The sequence below is a fragment of the Elephas maximus genome, chromosome 7 (assembly GCF_024166365.1).
Source record: "Elephas maximus indicus isolate mEleMax1 chromosome 7, mEleMax1 primary haplotype, whole genome shotgun sequence".
Taxonomy (NCBI): domain Eukaryota; kingdom Metazoa; phylum Chordata; class Mammalia; order Proboscidea; family Elephantidae; genus Elephas; species Elephas maximus.
Genome location: NC_064825.1, coordinates 125,847,296 through 125,861,261, shown reverse-complemented (window position 1 = coordinate 125,861,261; position 13,966 = coordinate 125,847,296). Strand labels below are relative to the sequence as shown.

General features: G+C 50.0%; 3 protein-coding genes across 3 annotated transcripts; 2 read left to right on the top strand and 1 right to left on the bottom strand.

Annotated features, from left to right (window-relative positions):
- Nucleotides 1-72: 72 nt before the first annotated feature.
- LRRN4CL (LRRN4 C-terminal like) lies at nt 73-4,136 on the top strand. Its single transcript, XM_049892254.1, has 2 exons — nt 73-808; nt 1,604-4,136. Exon 2 carries the CDS (start codon nt 1,609-1,611, stop codon nt 2,317-2,319), a length of 711 nt encoding a protein of 236 aa, XP_049748211.1. The 5' UTR covers nt 73-808; nt 1,604-1,608; the 3' UTR covers nt 2,320-4,136.
- Nucleotides 4,137-5,667: 1,531 nt separating this feature from the next.
- Nucleotides 5,668-8,332, top strand: UBXN1 (UBX domain protein 1). Its single transcript, XM_049892251.1, has 10 exons — nt 5,668-5,767; nt 5,878-5,956; nt 6,096-6,149; nt 6,239-6,345; nt 6,433-6,502; nt 6,743-6,934; nt 7,030-7,081; nt 7,194-7,310; nt 7,818-8,010; nt 8,175-8,332. The coding sequence occupies exons 2-10, from the start codon at nt 5,898-5,900 to the stop codon at nt 8,222-8,224; spliced, it is 894 nt and encodes a 297-aa protein (XP_049748208.1). The 5' UTR covers nt 5,668-5,767; nt 5,878-5,897; the 3' UTR covers nt 8,225-8,332.
- Nucleotides 8,333-11,166: 2,834 nt separating this feature from the next.
- Nucleotides 11,167-12,328, bottom strand: LOC126080949 (ubiquinol-cytochrome-c reductase complex assembly factor 3). The gene is made up of 2 exons (XM_049892257.1): nt 12,149-12,328; nt 11,167-12,056 (listed from the first exon to the last, which is right to left on the bottom strand). Exons 1-2 carry the CDS (start codon nt 12,266-12,268, stop codon nt 11,901-11,903), a joined length of 276 nt encoding a protein of 91 aa, XP_049748214.1. The 5' UTR covers nt 12,269-12,328; the 3' UTR covers nt 11,167-11,900.
- Between the last annotated feature and the right edge of the window lie 1,638 nt (nt 12,329-13,966).

Sequence of the window (13,966 nt, the reverse complement as noted above, 5' to 3'; positions counted from 1 at the left end):
GGCAGTTATTTGAAAGCCTTGTGTTTCCCAGATACCCCCTTATCCGCCATCCTGACTGAAGGAGGTTGTCAAGGGCTACCGACGGGGAAAGCCTCCAGACCCTGGACTACGTTAGGCACATCTGTTTGCATTTATGAGCTTAGGCAGTCCACGGAGTGAGAACCTATCCTGACCCCTGTCACGCTTCTTGCTCTTCCCATGTGACTCTGATCGCTCTCTGGGGAGGGGAATAGTGGAGGGTAGCTCTGGAGGGCTGGAATACTCACTCTGACCTCAGCACCCCTCCCTTTGACTGTCCATTGGGAGGCAGAAGGCAGGAAATGACTGCCATGGATGCGGTGTTTTAGAGAAACAGCATTTTGTAGTCTGGCTGGGCCCCATGCTGTCCACAGCTGTTTTCCTCTCTGGTACCAGCCAAGTGGCCCTCAACCTCATGCTCCCCTCCCCACCCCTTTCCATGACTCCAGCCTTGGGCTCCTGGCTGGCTGCTTTCCACATTCCACTCGCTTTTCAGAACCCAGGCGTCCTGGCCTCCAGCTGAAACCTCTGCATGTGGCTTCCCCTCCCTGGCCCCGTGACTCAGGCACTCTGAAGGGGCCAGCCCTCCTCTTGGCACTCAGGCACTCACCGGGTGGGGGTCAGAGGGAGGGGGCTAGGTGGTGATATCACAGCTGAAGGGTATAAAAGCTTCTAACCAAGAGAGAATTGAAATCGGAAGACACAAAACCCGGCCGTACAGCCTGCGATCTTGTGGACCCCTCAGCCTGATCCCCACAGACTGCTGATCTCTGGTTCCAAAGTCTTACTGGTGAGAAGCCTCTGTGGGCCAGGGAGGGGTGAGGGGAGGTGGTGAACAGACAGGATCAGGACTGCTTGGACAGGAGTGGTACCCGTAACAGGTGGGGGGTGAGGAGTCCGGGGTCCTTATTTCCTCCTGTTCCATATCTGGAAGAGCCCTGGTACAGTGGTTAAGTACTCTGCCGCTAACCGCAAGGTCAGCAGTTCGAACCCACCAGTTACTCTGAGGTAGAAAGATGTGGCAGTCTCCTTCCGTAAGGATTTACTGCCTTGGAAACCCTATGGGGGCAGTTCTGCTCTTGTCCTATAGGGTCACTATGAGTCAGAATCCACTTGACCACAATGGTTTGGCTTTGGTTCCACCTCTTCTTTCTCACTCGTGTCTCGTTTCTCGGTTTTCATATATGTCGCCGACTGATGTTTGTTTTACTTAGGTCTTTTCTCTTTGTGGCAGCTGGGAGTCGTTCCACCTCTCCCTCCCTAGGCTGAGTCAGTCACCCCCTCCTCTTCTTGCCCCAGCACTTTGTTTATTCATCAACTGTTTCTAGCACATCACTCCTTGCTGGTCTCACTTCTGTCTCCGTCTCTCTCACATGCCCGACCGTATTTTGTTCCTTTTTGTCCAAAACCGAGCATGTAGCCTGGGTGCAGAAGCTGGCTGACAAGTGAGTGCGTCTTGTCTCATTCCCACCTTTTTCTGGCTCCTGTCATGGCCCCTAGTTCTATGTCCCCGTCTTTGGAAGTTTTGTTGAGGCATGGGGCCTGGGAGACGTGGAGTCTAAACAGCTTTACCTATTGCTTCCAGACTCCATGCTGGGCTCACCCTGCCTACTGTGGCTCCTGGTCGTGACCTTCTCCTTGGTTCCCAGAGCTCAGCCCTTGGCTCCTCAAGACTTTGAGGAAAAGGAGGAAGATGAGACTCCAAGGCCACCCTCCCAGCCTGTCCCCTGTGACTATGACCGCTGCCGCCACCTGCAGGTACCCTGCAAGGAGCTGCAGAGGGCCGGGCCCACGGCCTGCCTGTGCCCTGGACTCTCCAGCCCCTCCCAGCCACCAGACCCACCTCGCCTAGGAGAAGTGCACGTGGTGGCCGAGGAGGGCCGGGCGCTGGTCCACTGGTGTGCTCCCTTCTCCCCCGTCCACCAATACTGGCTGCTGCTTTGGGAAGGCAGCGGGGCTCCCCAAAAGGGGCCCCCCCTGAACTCTACCGTCCGAAGAGCAGAACTGGAGGGACTGAAGGCTGGGGGGGCTTACATCGTTTGTGTGGTGGCTGCCAACGAGGCAGGAGAAAGCAGCGTGCCCCGGGCCGACGGGGAGAGCCTCACGGGGGCCAACTTTCCTGCCTTCGGGCCCTGCGGCCGGCTTGCCGTGCCCCCCAGGCCGCTCACCTTGGTCCATGCGGCCGTGGGCGTGGGCACAGGCCTGGCCCTGCTCAGCTGCTCGGCCCTGGTCTGGCACTTCTGCCTACGGGAGCGCTGGGGCTGTCCCCGCCGCCAAGCCCGGGCCGCAGAGGGGCTCTGAAGGGGCCTTGGGGCCTCTCTGGCAAAGCCAAACCCCACCTGGGGAGCTCAGCCCAGACCCAGGGGAGGAGCCGGAGATGGCCTCTGCAGCCTGGCTCGCGACCCGCTGGAGCTGGATGGCGGAGCACCAGGTTGTGCGCTGAGCTGCAGGCCCCAGGTGCCCAATTCTCTGGTCTGAGAGCTTCCTTAGGTCCCACACTTGTCACTTTGTTTCTGGCTGAGATTGAAGGAAGACTATAGACCAAAAAAAAATAAGCAACAAACCTGTTGACTTATGGCGTCCCCATGTGCTTCAGAGTAGAAATGCACCCCCTAGGGTTTTCAAGGCAGTAACCTTGCTGAAACAGAGCCAAGCCCTTCTTCTGAAACGCAGCGGGGTGGATTTGAATTGCCAACCTTTCAGTTAGTAGTCCAGGGCAAAACATTTTCGCCACCCAGGGACCAGACAACAGAACGGGGGTCGGCAATTTTTTTTAAAGGGTCAGATAGTAAATAACATAGGCTTTGCCATTGAAGAGGATAAAATCAAGGATTTTTTGCGTTTTTAGTATGTAGGTACTTATATAACCATTTGAAATGTAACCATTTAAAAATATAAAAACCATTCTTAGCTTGTAGCCTTTACAAATCAGACAGCAGACCAGATTTGGCCTGCTGGGCTGTAGTTATACAGCTTTCTGTCTTACACTCTCAAAAGGGGTCTGCCACTTTGGGTGGCCTCAGTGGGACTTTGAGAATATAAGCTTCTGCAGGATGGGAGTCTGAGGACAGAGACCACCCCCTTCTCCTTCTGCCTTTTTGTTCAGTTATTAAGGATGAACACATCCGAGTCAGAGTCCACCTGTGTCTAAGGGTAGAAATAAAAGTCTGATGCATTGGCAAAAAGGGAGGGATTGCCTGAACTACCATCTGTTCTGCTTGTTTAAAAAAAAAAGGGGGGGGATTTCCCCCTTTTCCACCCCCACTTGTGTTTATTGTGCATCATTAACGACATTAAAGGAAGCTTAAAAGACAGATATTTCCATTTTCATGTTTTTTTCAATCCCCTATCCACACATCTATTTTTCAGAGTGATACACACAAACTTTTGAATTTATGTTTAAATTAACTGGGCACAGAAAAGTCTATTTTACGTTGCTGCATTAAAAAAACAAAAACCAAACCTGATGCCATCTAATCGACTCCAATTCATGGCAACCCCATGTGTTACAGAGTAGAACTGCTTCATATAGTTTTTTGAGCTATAATCTTTACAGAACCAGATTGCCAGGCCTTTTTTCCTCTTTTCCTCGGTGCTGCTGGGTTGGTTGGAACCTCCAACCTTGAGGTTATTAGTCGTGTGCCACCCAGGGAACTTTACTGGCCTTATAACATGTTTTCATAATAAAAGAAATATACAAATTTCAAGGAATATTGGCAAATATAAAGTCGCAGTTCTCCTCAAGAGCTAATTGCACTTAGCAGAGAAGTCTTTCTCTATGCAATGCAAATATTTTGCTTTTTCAGGCAATATATCACGGACAAAGTTCCATGTCAGTAAACGAGGTATGTTGATGGCTGCATACATTTCCGTAGGAGGATGCTCCTTAACTGACTTTAGCCATTGCTCTTTGTCGGAACCTTTAAGTTGTCTTCAGGGTTTTCCATGAACATCCTTGTTTGTGCATCTTCAAATGTTTTGTGAGAGTATTTCTATAGGATACTTACCTGAAAGTAGGTCAAAAAGGCAGCACCGTAAGTTTTAACCATTCGCTTCTTACAGAGACTCTAGAATAAATTCAAAATGCATTTGTTTTCTAAAATACACCTGTTATCACACTGCAGTGAATAACTTGTACCTTCTAGTTTAATTCCTGTATTTCTTCAGCATTCATCCCTTTATGAATAATGACAGAGCCTGTTATCTCATTATTAAAGACGTGCTTTACATGCATTCTCAATCTTCACTACAATCATTTCACAGGTGAAAAATCCAAGGTTCTAAATGGTTTGAAGATACAACCAAGGAGTCGAGCTAGGATTTGGGCCTAAGCTGCCCAACGCCAAAGCGGATGCTCTCCTCTCCACCACGGAGAAACAACGTTTAGTGGTTTAATGAATGAACACCTTCTGGGTTTAAATGCTGGCTCTCCTACTTATCAGCTTGTGACCTTAGGTAAATTATCTCATCTTTCAGTGTCTGTTTCCTGTGACTAATAATACATCATAGGGATTGCTATGATGATTAAATGAATTAATCATATAACAGTCTCCAGTGGGTAATATATTATCAGCATCAGTAATTTATTATTGCTCTGCCTCCTAAGAAACAAAGTGAGCTTGACTTTGTAGCAGGCACTGTGCAATAAGCGTATCTCCACCTTCAGGGCTGAAAATGAGCCCCCTAGGTTGAAGGCACTCCGAACATTCAGAGGTGGCAACAATGGACTGGAGCATACCAAGGAGCGTGAAGATACCACAGGACCAGGCAGTGTTTTGTTCTGTTGTATATGAGATCGCCGTGCGTCAGAGTAGGCTTGAGAGCAACTAACAACAACCTTTAGGGATCTAACAGCCTGGGTAGTGGTGGAGGGCTAAGCAATCAACGAAGACTACAAAGGAGGGGTAAAAATGTATAATGGGGTAAATACTAGAGCTGGGACCAGAGAGGGGTGCTCAAAGCAGGCTTCCCTTAGAAAGCAAACCTTGAGTTGAGTCCAGAAAAATGACGGGGAGTTAAGGAAGCCCTGAGAAGAGGCAGGGCACCCCAGAGGGACTAGCAGATGCAAAGGCCAGGAGGAAGGAGAAGGCTCTGTTTTGTAACATACACAGGTTACCCTGAAGTGGTGGGAGGTGAAATTGCGTAATAACAATCAACATTTATACAACACTGTCTTGCCAGGCACCTAAGGTAGGTGCCCTAACATAAAAAGGGGACAGGGGGAGGAAGGCAAATCAGCATTTGAGTGTTGTTCTGGGTAACTGGGGTGTCCTGGAGAAATTTTAAGCAGGAAGGTGAAGACAGGATCAGATCCTGTTTTTTTGCAAAGATCCCTCTGGCAGGTGGGCGGAGGATGGCTCAATTCCCCGGAGAGGATGAGTGGGTCAAAGAGTGTGCACATTTCTACGGCTCCTGATAAACACTGCCAAATAACTCTGCTGATGGTTGAGCTAATGGGCCAGATTCCTCTTAATATCTAAAAAGGGTGAGGCAGCGTTAACTCCCGGGAACTGGCCCCACCCCGCCCACGGGTTTCATGGCCGCGTCGTCCGTCCTCCCCACCGCCGCCTCCCAGCGCCGCCCGCCCCGCCCCGCCCGCGCTAGGCTCCGGCCGCCAAACCAGGCACGTGCTTTCTGTCTCTCCGCAGCACCCGTCCACGGCCGCTCCCACGTGACCCAAACAGATTCGGGCACTTCCGCCTCCCCTCGGCTTTCTTCTTGTCGGTGTCCGCGGCGGACCCAGAGCCCGGTGAGCGAGCGAGCGAGCAAGGGCCCGGGCCGCGGCGTCGGGGCGGCCTTGCGTGCGGGCCAGGGGCGCCCCGCGGTGACCCGCCCCCGCCCTCCTCCTCGTCTTCTCAGGCTCCGGCGGCGACGGCGCCATGGCGGAGCTGACGGCTCTGGAGAGTCTCATCGAGATGGGCTTCCCCAGGGGACGCGCGTAAGGGATCCCCCAGCCCCGGGCCGCGGCAGGGCGCAGACCCGCCCCGGCCTATAGCCCCGTCCGGCCTCCAGCCCTGCGCCCCGGCTTGTCCAGCACCATGGCTCCTCGGCGCTATTCACGGTGTTTTTGCTCTCAGGGAGAAGGCTCTGGCCCTCACGGGGAACCAGGGCATCGAGGCCGCGATGGACTGGTGAGTGCTTCGACTAGGTGGCCAGCGGTTGGGGGTTGCTCGGAGGGGGCAGCCTCAGCGCCAACCTGTCTCCCGACCCTCCCTGCCAGGCTGATGGAGCACGAAGACGACCCCGATGTGGACGAACCTTTAGCGACTCCCCTTGGACATGTCCTGGGACGGGAACCCACCTCTTCAGAGCACGGTGGCCCTGCAGGTCCTGACTGGAGGACGAGCTGTGGTTATTGTGGGGTGGGGGGCCTGGAAAATACAGAAGGCAATAATACTGGTGGCTTGTTTGTAGGACCCGGGTCTACCGCAGGAGAAGGAAAACCCAGTTTGAGTGAAGAGGAGAAACAGGAACAGACTAAAAGGTACAGTAAGGCACAGTCTCACAATCTGGGGGTCATCTTCCATCTCTCTCCAGTACAGAAGTCTGGTCTAAGAAGCTTGAACTTTCTCTTCCCACTCTTTTTTTGGGCAGTTTCCATTTTGTTTTTTTCACTTATTTTGGGATAGATGTTCCCTGATTTTGTTTTCCAGGCTAATTGTCATAAATTCACGTCCCCACTCAACGTCCATTTCTCTTGAGCTCTATCCTTGCTGCAACACAGGATGATGGAGCTGGTGGCCCAGAAGCAACGGGAACGTGAAGAAAGAGAGGAGCGGGAGGCGTTGGAACGGGAACGGCAGCGCAGGAGACAAGGGCAGGAGTTGTCAGCTGCCCGACAGCGGCTACAGGAAGATGAGATGCGCAGGGCTGCTGAGGAGCGGAAGAGGGAAAAGGCTGAAGAGTTAGCAGCCAGGTCTGTGTGATCGGGATATTGGATTAGAGGGGAGAAAATAAATCAAAATTTGCTTTGTCAGTGGCTGACCTACTTTCTTCCTTTCTGCCTTCCAGACAAAGGGTTCGAGAAAAGATTGAAAGGGATAAAGCCGAGAGAGCCAAGAAGGTGGGCGATTGGATCCCCTCTTCCAGCTTCAGAAGGAAAGGATGGGCTTATATATGATGTGTTTCTCCTGAGCCGGTGAGTGCCCAATGGAGTGTTTTACTTTGTCTTCTAGTATGGTGGTACTGTGGGTTCTCAGCCATCCCCATCAGCAACAGAGCCAGGTCCTGTTCCCTCCTCTCCCAGCCAGGAGCCTCCCACCAAGCGGGAGTACGACCAGTGTCGCATACAGGTACTGACTGATTTCTTTCTCACTCCTGGGACCCTTCCTTGGTCTGTAAGGTGCCCGGCTTAGGGTTTTTTTCAGTTATGTTCCTTTTGCCAAACCTCTCCCTTTTTTGTAAATGACTTTTGAAATCCTACCTCCTCTCCTCTCAGAGGAGGTATCGAATTTCATCTGTCCCAGTCTTATTTAAATCCATAATACCGCTCTCTTACTCAGCAATTACTCTTGTTCATGGCTTTTATTTGGTTTATTGCACAGTTACTCGGGTAATATATCTACTCACGTATTTTTATATAATCTCGTCTTTGTCTTCTCAAATTGTAAGGGAGGTGGGAGTTTTTTTTTCCAGCATTTAATAAAGCAGAGTATAAGTGGTTGTCATTAGGTGCTCTAAATAATAATAGCGCTGGTTCAATCTCTCTAGGAAGGATGGGCCCACTTCAGCTTTTCTGTACTGGGGCCCCTCACTCAGTCTTGACTACCACAATACGGTACCTCTTCCTTACCTTCTAGGTCAGGCTGCCAGATGGGACCTCACTGACCCAGACGTTCCGGGCCAGGGAACAGCTGGCCGCCGTGAGACTCTATGTGGAGCTTCACCGTGGGGAGGAGCCAGGAGGGGGCCAGGACCCTGTGCAGTTGCTTAGTGGCTTCCCCCGACGGGCCTTCTCAGAGGCTGACATGGAACGGCCTTTGCAGGAACTGGGTATGGCATGTAGGACCAGAAAGGAGCGCTCGGGGGTAGAGGGACATGCCTAGGAAGGGAAGGGATTTGATGAGAAGGAGCTTTGGAGATGATGTGAGGCCAGGAACCTTTGGGGCAAAGAGTAGGTATCGTTGTGGCTCAAGCCTGTTTTCTTCTGTCTTCAGGACTTGTGCCTTCTGCCGTCCTCATCGTGGCCAAGAAATGTCCCAGTTGAGGGGCTTTTATCCTACCATCCCTCTCTGACCTCTTCATCTTTGATAAAGCACTGACATCCTCTTCCTAATAAATAGATCTTCTGAGTTCTGTACGTGCTTGACTCCTTCCTGAATGGTTGGGATGGACAAATGGAGGCAGAGGAGGGAGCTAAAGGGAAGGCATTGGAATAGCCCCTTGTTCACATCTTTAGTTTCCAACAAAAAAAAAACTTGTTTTTATTCCCCCTGGTCTGATTAGCTAGTTGCTGGAGAGGCTGGGGGTGCTGGAGAGTAGGGAGTATATAGTGGATGGTACCTTTTGTTACCATGAGTGAGAGCCAGTATATACATACGCTTAAAATCCAGATTTTGTCACTAAGTGAATATAAGGATCAGCACAAAGCTGGTACCTATGAGGCAGAGGTTAAAGATTTCCCAAATGTCAAACTTTTCCAAACTGCTGTCCCACTCCATCATCTTTAACATCAGCTACTACTCCTCCCGTCTTTAGGTTCCATAATTCTCTACAGCGTCTCACAGAACTTACCAACTGTATCAAGGAAATGGCTCACAGTTGTAGAGGCTGGCAAGTTCCAAATCCATGGGTCAAGTGTAGGCTTCTCCTGACCCACACAGCTGCAGGGAATGATAAACCTAAACCGGCAGGTTACACCCCAGGGTACTGGCTCAGGATGCTGTGGAAGCTGGCAAATCAGGTCAGATGGCAGGCCTCTGGCTCAAGTACCAACAACTGGAGGTTAGGCAGTAATAAACTAGAGGCAGGGTCCTGATGCAGAAGAAAAAGAGCCCCACTGGAGCACCCACATATGTACCTTAAATGTACGCCACACCCCAGAGAAGGGTGTGACTTGAGTAATGTGGGACTTAAGGCTGTGTCTCAAAGTATACCCCATAGTAACCCTGACTCATTAACATATAGAGGTTAGGATTTACAACACACAAAACGGAGGACAACCATACAATACTGAGAATCATGGCCTAGCCAAGTTTACACACAGCCCCAGCCACCACAGGTTCCATATACCTTATCTGCACAGTCCCACTCAATCACTGCGTGTGAGTCACAAAGACTGTGGCTAGAAGGGCCACATTAAGTAATTCATTGTACCACAGTCACTTACTAGCTTTGCAGCTTGACTTAATCCTAGTTTTTTCTTTAGTAAAATGGGGATAATAGTACCTGTTTCTTAAGAATTGTGAGGATTAAATAACACCGCTATAAGGTGTTTTAGCAATGTGTCTTGCACCTAATAAGTATTAGCTACTAAAATGAGATTTTTTTTTTTTAAATGTGGCTGTCCCTACAAATGTCAAGAGGAGCATTAGGGTGACTTTTGTAAGTGCATCGCTTGTGCTCTAAGAGTAAGTCATAAACCACACTCGTGCTTTCCTCATCATGACATCAGAAGGTACTGAGTGCTTTATATGTAATAACAGATATGAGGGCACTATTATCCAGGTGTAGGTACAAGTCTCCCATTTAAGAGATTAGGATACCAAAGCACATGACTTGCCCACATTGACACAGCTAGCAAGTAGTAGAACCTGAACACACACCTGGGAAGCCCCTGACTTTCGGGCTCAGGCTCCAACCACACTTCTCCATGGCAGTCCCTCTCACCGCTGCTCATCACATGACTCTAGTGCTCCCTTAAACAGCTGCCAACGTCTTGCTTCTTATTCCCAGGCTGGCCATAAGTAACACTGGAAAGATCACGCACGAGTATATTTTGCTTACACCTCCACCATCTGGCAGCTGGAGATAGCACCAGTGCTCATAGCTGGGTTTACACCTCAGGGCTAAACCAAAACCAGACCCAAACCTATTGTCAACTCAATTCCAACATTTTGCTTACAGCTCCACCATCTGGCAGCTGGAGATAGCACCAGTGCTCATAGCAACCCTACAGGACACAGTGGAACTGCCTCCTAGGGTTTCCAAGGAGTAGCTGGTGGATTCTAACTGCTGACCTTTTGGTTAGCAGCTGAGCTCTTAACCATTGTGCTACCAGGGCTCTGAGCTCAGCTACCAAGCTTTATTTAGTGTTCTCAGTTTATTTAATAAAAGCAGCCTTTTTCCAACTGAATTCTTACTTAGGATAGAAAATAACCAAAAGAGGAGTGGCTTCATTGACTTGGGTATAGGGCTTGGGACCTCACTACTTTATCTCATCCCTCAGTGGCATCTCCAACAGATCCTGTAGATTCACAGAGATTGGAAACTCTTACAGTGAAAACCCTAAGGAGGGGGGGACCTACATTTACTGAGTGCTTGTGCTATCTGTGCCAGGCACTACACTTTGTATTTCTAAGTTAACTTTTACAGCAACCACCAAGGCATAGTTACCACCTTTTATAGATCAGGACTGAGGCTTGGAGAGGTTTTATAACTTGCAGGAGTTGAACCAAGATCTGTCTGACTCAAAAAAAAAAAAAATTATATATATATATATATACATATATATATACCCCTCACTACCCCCCAATAGCTAGTCAACCTCTCTAAATCCATCATGGCACATGGTAAGTGCTAGGTGCCCCTCCGCAGCCTCACAGGACAGGAGGAGCCTAGAGTATCTTCTCTATGTCTCCGGCTACAAGATTTTTCAGGATGGCTCTGATTTCAAGAATGTCAGTGGGTTATCCCCAGAAGTTTGTGCAAATTTAGGCCACATGACCTGATAGTGTTTCGAAAATATGGTTCGTTATTCCTGTTGAAATTGTCAAGGATTTCGTTTTACTTGGATCCACAATCAATGCCCATGGAAGCAGGAGTCAAGAAATCAAATAACGCATTGCACTGAGCCAATCTGCAAAAGACCTCTTCAAAGCCTTCAAAGGCAAAGATGTCACCTTGAAGACTAAGGTGTGCCTGACCCAAGCCATAGTATTTTCAGTTGCCTCACAGGCACGCAAAAGCTGGACAATGAATAAGGAAGACTAAAGAATTCATCCCTTTTAATTATGGTGTTGGCAAAGAATACTGAATATACCATAAGAACGAACAAATCTGTCTTGAAAGGACAGCCAGAATGTTCCTTAGAAACAAGGATTGGCAAGATTTCTCTCACATACTTTGGACATGTTATCAGCAGGGACTGGTCCCTGGAGAAGTACATCATGCTTGGTAGAGAGTGAAAGAGAGGAAGACCCTTGGGAGATGGATTGACATGGTGGTTGCAACAATGGGTTCAAACATGGCAACAGATTGTGAGGATGGCACAGGACCGGGCAGTGTTTCCTCCTGTTGTAGTACATGGGGTTGCTATGAGTCCCAACTGGATGGCACTTAAGGACAACAACGGCTGTTGGGCTTCCGCCTCACACATGGGCCAGGGCAGGCCGGCGCTTTAAACACCCTAGACAGAGACAGGATCCCCACAGCTACTTGGGTATCTGGAGGCTTCAAGCAATAAAGCGCACTCTAGATGGGGGAACGTAATTTACTAGTTGCTTCGTTTGGCCACATCCAATCCAGGCCTCCATCCCTGACCGCGATGCGGAAGTTAAAGGGCAGTGCAGGGGTTGAGGAGGACGTGCTCACCCAGCGGCAGCTCCTGGGGCCCCAAAGAGGACTGGGCGCGGCATCCCGAGTCCGGGGTCCCCGCCGGGTCCACGGAGGTAAAAGGCCGCCTCGGACTCCTGCGCCCGAGGGTAGGTACTGCAAGTCTGGCCTCATGCCGACCTCCCACTGCTGCCACTGCCGTGCATCCAGTTCTTCCTCCGGCTCACGTTTTCCTGAGTGGCCGCTGCCTCCTGCAGCGTAGCCAGCAGAAGCTCCTTGCTCTTGACTGCCTCGGCCCTGCGCTGCGCGTCCTGCCCCGGCATCTCCTGCGGACAGTGAGGGAGGTTCGCAGTCCCGGCCCCCAACCCGGGGCTCGCCGCCCGCATGCCGCCACCTCGGGACTCCCAGTTACTCCCACCTTGAGCATCTCCTGTGTCCTCTGCTCTCCCGGGGTCACGAGGACAAAAAGCGCGGAACCGAAGCCAACTCCCAGGCCCAGCAGTACGCCCACAGTCAGCACCTTCCGCACGGCCGCCATGCTGGACCACGCCACCAGCGAGGCAGCCTCTCGATCCTCCCGCAGCCTAGAGAGGTAGCCACGGTCTCCCCGCTGCGCAGGCTAGAGCGGCCCATAAAGGCAACCATAGAGAAGGGGCGGGCTAGAGTGGCCCTGAGCCTCCAAAAGTTTAGAATCTAACACGTCTGGGTTTTAGCGGACGGATTTGAGCGTAAGAAGAGGCAGTGTTACCACGATAAAAAAAAATAAAAAAAGAAAGTCTTGGCACCAAGGGCTGAGCGCAGGGCCCGTCGTCATCAAATCAGGAGTGGAATTGGGAGGGAAGAGTGTCTCCATCGTTGCTGTGGGTTTTACGATTGCTCTGTATTGGGCCCTCCACAATCTCCCAGTTAGTAGATCGCTGTGCTCTGTAGTTTCCTGCGGTTACTTGTGGGTTTTCTCTACAGCACATAGCAGTCATCAGATACTGACACACATCAATCCATTGACAACACTCCTCCCCACTTCCAGTTTTGTTTTTTTTTTTCCAATCCCTTCAACTCTTGAACGGAAGCGCAAAGCCAAGTGTACTGGATAGGGAAAAGGGTTATCTTTATTTTTCTTTATTTACAAATAACGGTTACTTTTTCCATCATGGTATATCCTTGTGGGTTTTTTTCTTTGTTGTTGAAAGCATGAAAACTCTGGGTTTTTCTTTTTTCTGGATTTCGTGTAACATACCAAATTTAGTTTGGAGAAGAAAAAGCCTCTTAGCTGTGTTACTTTGGGCAAGTCCCCTCCCTGTGCTTTGGTTTCTGCATCTGAAAATGGGGCAAACAATAGTACTTATAGTTTTAGGATATTTAAATAAGTTTATTTGTAAGACATTTAAAACAGACACTTTATGTACGAACTATGGAAAGGGAAACAAATTTGCTCTGTAAACTTTCACTTAATGCACAATAATAAAAATAGAAACACATTGTAAGTTTTCCTTGAATAAAATACAAATATGCCAGCTTGGGAGACCCAATGAACTAAGGAGTCAGGATATTCCAAGTTTGCTATCAAAACCCTTCACTCACAGGGTGTTAATCCAAATGTCCCTTCTGGTTCAGGGAGTCAGTAGAAATAAATCTCCTGTCCCACTTCTTGTGCATTGTTCCTTCCACTAGAAGGCCCATAATCTCCTAGCATGTCATCCTCCTCTCCTTAGAAGTGATTAAGGGACCAGGCTCCAAAGAAGATTAAAGAAGCAGTCTGTGGGCTGCACTGGGCAGGGGCAGTCTACTCTGAGTTGACCTACCCTGCAACTAAGAATCACCACAATGGCTCTTATGCCAGAGAGCAGCGAGGAGGATGGGCCTTGGCCTAGAGATAGCCTGGGCTCCTCCAGGAATTCAGAAAGTCCCAGGCTGACCAACTCTCTTAAGGACAGAGTGGAGATTGCCAGGGTTGAAGGTCACCAGGATGTTCAGGTTAGTACTTCCCCACCCTCTGCCCTGCTGCTGGTTCATCCTCCAACTTGGCCCAAGCCTCCTCTGTCACCGTTCAGGTTGTGTCTCAAAAGCCCCGCCTGCCCTCCATTGTGGTGGAAGCCTCTGAGGTGAGTGAAGAGAGTGGGGAGCTCCGATGGTCCCAGGAGGAGCTACTGCTACTTGCTGATGGTGAAGAAAAGGCAGAGGCCTTCTTCCAGAACCAAGATGAAGAGCCAGGTGAGGGAAGTGGCTAGTTCAATGG

Excerpts from the sequence above, each read along its gene's own strand:
- LRRN4CL (XM_049892254.1), top strand. The coding sequence starts at position 1,609 with ATGCTGGGCTCACCCTGCCTACTGTGGCTCCTGGTCGTGACCTTCTCC.
- UBXN1 (XM_049892251.1), top strand. The coding sequence starts at position 5,898 with ATGGCGGAGCTGACGGCTCTGGAGAGTCTCATCGAGATGGGCTTCCCC. Across the intron at positions 6,150-6,238 it reads ATCGAGGCCGCGATGGACTG|GCTGATGGAGCACGAAGACG; the intron begins GTGAGTGCTTCG and ends CCTCCCTGCCAG. Across the intron at positions 7,311-7,817 it reads ACGACCAGTGTCGCATACAG|GTCAGGCTGCCAGATGGGAC; the intron begins GTACTGACTGAT and ends CTTACCTTCTAG.
- LOC126080949 (XM_049892257.1), bottom strand. The coding sequence starts at position 12,268 with ATGGCGGCCGTGCGGAAGGTGCTGACTGTGGGCGTACTGCTGGGCCTG. Across the intron at positions 12,057-12,148 it reads GGACACAGGAGATGCTCAAG|GAGATGCCGGGGCAGGACGC; the intron begins GTGGGAGTAACT and ends CACTGTCCGCAG.